This window comes from Triturus cristatus, chromosome 7 (genome assembly GCF_964204655.1).
Source record: "Triturus cristatus chromosome 7, aTriCri1.1, whole genome shotgun sequence".
NCBI classification, from domain to species: Eukaryota; Metazoa; Chordata; class Amphibia; order Caudata; family Salamandridae; genus Triturus; species Triturus cristatus.
The window spans coordinates 1677368694-1677374693 of NC_140590.1; the positions used below are offsets into that span (position 1 = coordinate 1677368694).

The 6000-nt window shown below is 43.1% G+C and overlaps 1 protein-coding gene across 1 annotated transcript in view; it reads right to left on the bottom strand.

Moving 5' to 3' along the window:
• The window catches only part of CDH26 (cadherin 26), a 379962-nt gene extending 375581 nt beyond the window's left edge, over positions 1-4381 (bottom strand). The window contains exon 1 of the mRNA XM_085619786.1: positions 3834-4381. Within this exon, the coding sequence (XP_085475912.1) occupies positions 3834-3872 (39 nt within the window). The 5' untranslated portion in view covers positions 3873-4381. The remainder of the gene's footprint in view (positions 1-3833) is intronic.
• Positions 4382-6000: the final 1619 nt, after the last annotated feature.

Consider the following 6000-nt stretch of genomic DNA (forward strand, 5'->3'; position numbering starts at 1 on the left):
TTTTGGCATAGAAATGGTAACAATATGTCACTTTTACTTTAACTCTTAGGCCCTCGTTACTAGTCGTCCAGAGTGTACAGCTTTTTGTGGATCAACATATGGAACGTAATCCTCAATGCACCAAAACCCACATGATCCAATGATTAGGAGGCATCTGTGATCCTATAAATTCTCAAAACACAAATAAGGAAGGGTCCAAGGGAATGTTTAAAGACCTGGACAGACTCAATCCCCTGTTCAATAGTCAATAATACAAAAAAGGGTCTGTCAGTCTAAGTGTTGAGCAAGGTCAACAAAGAAATAGATGAAGATATAAAGCATGAGAGAGAAAAACCTTAGAGTGCTGATTGGTTGTAAAGGATTTCCATCAATAACCAGTGATTGGTAAGTGTCATCATCTGGATATCCGACCTTCCCACCACTATAAACCACTCCAACCTGGAGTATTATGTGTGGTATCGGTGTTAACCAGAGCACTTGGATAAAGCCCGGGAAGGGGGAAGAAAAAAAGACAGCCAAGTCACTGGCTTAGGCAGGATGTGCAGGTATATACCGAAAAATGATATATGAAATATGAACAGTGCAGTGCAGTAAAGTGAAAATGTTGAAAAAGGATTTAGAGGAAGAAGGTAGTTTAATACAAGATATTCCTACTAATCCTTAGTTAAAAAATAGTGCAGAAACAGCTTTTAACAAATAGGCTGTATAACAATGTGGTCAACATGTTTCAACCTGCTTGACCCCATGGTCAAATGGCTTTCGTAAATTCTAGCAGTTTCTATCTACCACAAAGTTAGGTTTTACCACCTCCTATAATACACATTTGTAAAGCGCGAACAATCACCCGTAAGGGTCTCTAGGCACTGGGGGCCGTCAGGAAGATTAAGCAAGCTATTGCCCAGAGTCACATGGTGCTGGGCTAATCTGCCGCCGGCGCCGGGGATCGAACCGTGATCCCCAGATTCCGGAGTCAGTCGCCCTGGCCGCGGCGCAATACCTCTACCTCTGGAATCTTTTCCTCACGATCTTCTGCCACCTTGGGCGCTCTAACCACCTTCCAACAAGTGTGGTTTATGTGGTGTGTATCAGGAGACGCGTCACAGCTTCTTTACATATGCCCTCATTTAATAAACGAAAAAAGAAATCTTCTTCGAAGCCCGTGATTAAACAAGGATTACGGCCGGTCCAGACGGCCGCTGTCGTATTTCTCCTGAGAGGAGCGCATCCCCAAGTAATAGTAAGCCTCATAAAATACCTGAATGCAGTGGACAAAGCAATGAGGAACACAGCTAGATCAATTGTATCCTCTAGGAACGTACCCCCCTTTGAGCAAAAGCCATCCGCAGAACAAAGATCCACACGTGGAGATAGCGGTCAGGCTGCTAGAGGAAAGTTGTCATCTTTAGCCGGATTTTACCTGCAAACAACATTGGGTGATCGTTTGAGTGGGACAACCTTAACTATCCTGCCGCCATCAGGAACATAACAACCCGTAGCGGCATGTTCAACTTCCGCCCCCTGAGTGCGCTTGTTTTCGAGCAGTAAAGTTCCACGGCCTCTGTGCTTGTTGTACATCGACAACAGCCCTCCTAGCTCTGTTATCATCAATGAACAGGGTCGGACTGGCCTATCGGGCGATCAGGCACTACCAGATGGGCTGGTCGGGTACCATTTTAACAATTTGCTGTTATTTGTAATTTTTGTTCTGTTAATATTTATGAACATGGTTTCAACTGGATGAAATGTTTATTTTTTTATGTATGTTACTTTTATGGATGAAAATTCTTCCGATTTAAGTGTCTAAACTGAACCTGAAAAAGTGAGCGGGACAGTTTTTGGGCAGTTTTGGGCCGGTTTTGTAGCCAGTCGGGCCAATTTTTACTTTTTATTCCCCATGTATTATCACTTTATTAACTCTATGCTTTGCTAATGTGGGTCACTTTTATTTTTGTGCTCAGGACTATTTTTTTTGTCCCAGTCTGACCCTGTCAAAGGATGTTTTAAGTGCAAAGTATTCAGTAATCTAATTCATATTGTATCATCACTGATCGACAAGACACGGATGTGTATCTCGCCGCGGAGATATTTTGATATCATCTACCAAATTCTCCTGCCTTTATTTATGCACAACAGTCATTTGTACACCAACATGAATATCCTTGCCATCAGTCCTGCACCAGACTTGTACTTTATTCTTTTAGAGCATAGCACTTTATATACCATCGCAGTAGTTCCAATACCTAGCTCTCATTTGCATAGGTTTTTTTACCTTTAGGTCAAAACTGTGCAACTGTTTACATTTTTTTGCTGATTAGTGATTCACAACAATCGTGATTCTGTAAATAGTCATTTGCACTTTTTACTAGTGATCGTATTGAGTTTTATCCGTTTTTAGCATCCCTTAATCAAGAAACATTTATGATTGCATAAACAGACAACTGCACTTTATACTGGCGATGACATTGAGAGCTATCAGTTTTAGCATATTTGAATTAAGAAACATGTCGAATATGTGACGTTACAATGCATGCCATTCCATCGCATGCCGTTGATACGCCAACTTTTACATCGACTTTCAGTCAGGGGAGCGCTGGAAGTTGGAATAGATTAATTTTCTATTCCAACCCCAGTGAGTGCAACAGTAGGGAAGGTGTTGGAGTTAAATCCAACGCCTCTACCCACTGCTGCACACCTTTTGCATTGCAACGGAATGTGGGGTAATGGCATGCGTTGTAACGGTTGCGTAGTAAAGGCTGTTTCCTATATCTATCTATCTATCTATCCATCCATCCATCCATCCATCCATCCATCCATCCATCCATCCATCCATCCATCCATTCTATCTATTTTCCTTCCTGCCTGCCTTTCTATCTATTTATGTTCCTGCCTGTCGATCTATCTGCCTGGCCTGCCTGTCTGCCTGCCTATCTATCTCTCTAATCTATCTATAAATTCTAGCAAGTTTAACAGTTTAACCTGCCAAGTTTTAACCGGACAAAATTGCGAGATGTTAGCTGCAACTCAAATGATTCCAGTATGCGCCGATATGGCAGGGACACACATATCGGAATATACGGACCACACACATCGGAATATGCAGACCACACATATTGGAATATATGGGCCACACATATTGGAATATACGGACCACTCGTAATGAGGGGCCCAGAAATGCATGGTCATTTGTGATTTCGTGAGTTTATTTATTTATTTTTTAATTTATTTTAGAAGTTTTATATAGCGCTGGCTAGACCCAGAGGTATCAGAGCGCTTTACATGAGTATGAAGATAGTAACAGAAGGGGCCAATATTTAAACAGCATAGAATACCAACAAGTTAACAAAAGCGAAACGGCTTGAAAGTCTACTTTCTAGGAGTTCTGCTGAGGTAGCTGATCTCTCTCCACAGCACAGAGAGTTTGCACTGATGCACCAGAAAAGAGTGCAAACCCATGTTCACTAGTTATGCTCTCAGTGTGATAGCGAAAGTAGCAAATTGTAATTGCACCAGGGAGCATGCAGGGAAGTAATTTCACACTATTTGAAGAGAAATTGATAAAATACATTACTTTGTACAATCTTTGCCCGAGTGCAAAATGTCCTCTCGGATTTAGACAGAAGCACAATGTTTTTCTCCATCCCTTGTAACACACAAGTACTAAATTTGCACTGCTGTTTTGCACGGATTGTTCTTTTTCAGACCGGTGTTAACTGTCTGGGATATCTCGGCTTACTTTTAAAAGAGAAATGAATGAACACATTTGTCAGCTCTGGTTATCAGTGCTAAAACTGACTGGAATTTCACAATGCGTAAAAGATAAAGTGAATACTTACCGCCAGGAGCAGGATGAATAGCCGGGTCAGCCCGCCCATCTCAGGGCTGGAGGAGTAGGAACCGGCCGGCGTGGGAGAGTTTTTTTTAAATCCGGCAGCGGGCACCACGGTAACCTGCCTGGGAGGGTTGGTGGGTGCCCTGGAAAGGACGGCAGAGCTGGTGGCTGGTTACAGTTCCATCGCACCTGGGGGTAGTCCTGGGGTACGCTTGGCACAACTGAGAAATGTACTAAGGTCCAGGTCTGACTGTCAGAGCTCGTGCCCGCTCCGTCCGCTGGAAGAGCTCGCGCCTCCTTGGGGATTCCTGGATGAAATGATGTATTCCCTCCTGGAGCTGTTTGTCAGAGATGTGTCCCTCTTAAGCGTATGCCTGGCAGCGCCGTTGTATGCCTCACGGAGAGCTGCTGTCTCTCCCAGGACTCCCTGGCACAGTCGATGCCTCCCCAGAGAATGCCCGGCAGGGCCCGCGTCGAGTTGCCTGGCAGGGGTGAATTCCCTTTCCGCCCAAGAGCTGTCTGCTCAAAGCTGCAGCCTTAGAGGCCGAGGAGACTTTGTTCAGGTTAAAGGCGGACTGATTGAGGCAGACCCAGACAGAGACTGAGCCCCGGGCGCTTTGAGAAACCGGTCAAACCAGATCACACACCCTCCCAGAGCCCCACCCCCTGCACTCCTCCCACGTCGATAATCCCCCCTGCCCCGTCCCAAAACAGCCCTCAGCCCCGAGGAAACAAGACATAAAACAAGAAGCAACTATTTCTCTCACTGAAGCACACACCTATTCCCACTGCTAATCACCAGCTATCAGCAGTCTGCATTGTTCTCCAGACAGCTCTCCCACCGGTGATAACCCTCAAAAACAAGCGTTTGCAATGCAATCGGTCTCGCCTTTGGGACCTTATATGTATTTAGCTATGCAGCACATTAGCCTGGGTGCTGAAACATCTAATGTTCTTTAACATGGAGGGGAAGTAAGCACCAAACTGCGTGACACACCAGGTATGGGAACACATGGAGAGAAATATTGCCTTTCAGCGGGAAATGGTATAATCCAAAGCTCTATTTTTAATATAAAAGCAGGGCTTTTGGTGGTTATATCAATGAAAATAGAAGATTTGAAAAAAATATTATTGTCTAAGGGTGCTCGTGAAAGACAATTTCTATGGACTGGAATCTAGAGAATGCTAAAGGTATTCTGGTATTTTACTGACCTCTGCTGGTTGTTCTCTCTCAAGAAAGTTAAATAGAGGCAGTTGCCAGAAAAATAAAAAAAGAAAGTCCCTCAGCAGAAAGCAATTCTGGTATTTTACTGACCTCTGCTGGTCGTGTTCTATCAAGACAGTTAAATGGAGGCAGATGAACAGAAAAAAGTCCCTAAGTGGAAGCAGACAAGTCCTAGGGCTGATCTCCAGATCCCAAAAAGTACATACACATATAAGTACATACTAAAGTATATACTAAAGTATATACAAGCGGTCTCGAATGCTCAACCTAAAAAAGGGGGCTTTCAATAAAGCATTTACAAGTCCAAGCAGCAGTAGTACAAGAGTACTCATTTACATAATCTTACATGCCTCTGTGAATTGGCCCTGAAATGTGCAACTTCCTATTAGTTAAAGTGCAAAAATGGCACAGTCATTTCTATATCTGCTAAATGTATATGAATATTTCCTGAATATTCACATTTTATTCCACTTGTAAATATTTTGAAAGCAATTCACAAAGGCATATAAATGCATAAAATAGAGCACTAAAGGAGCACCACCGAATATACTCCAAAATGCCTTTGTGAATAGGCCCCAAAGTTTTGCTGCCACTACACAAGCTGTATAGGTAGTTTTCCATTTGAGAAGGGGGTGATGGCACCGTGTTAGGAATAATATTTGACCAGTGCCGGGCTTCTTTTATGAGCCACACTGATGTTAACCTCAATATTAATGTCTATATTAGGCCTATTAAAGCATACAGACATCAGAACAATAAGGTTTCATGACAAAAACTGCAAAGGGCCACATGTTCTCTAAGCCCACTGCTTTTAAGTCAGTTTTTATAGCTTCCAGGGCAGCACTGCACGTACTCTGAAATGCAAAATATTATGGTCCTGTTCGTCTTCAAAGTTGGACCACTAGTATTAATTTCAAAACAATTGTTTAGTTATAGACATGTCTGT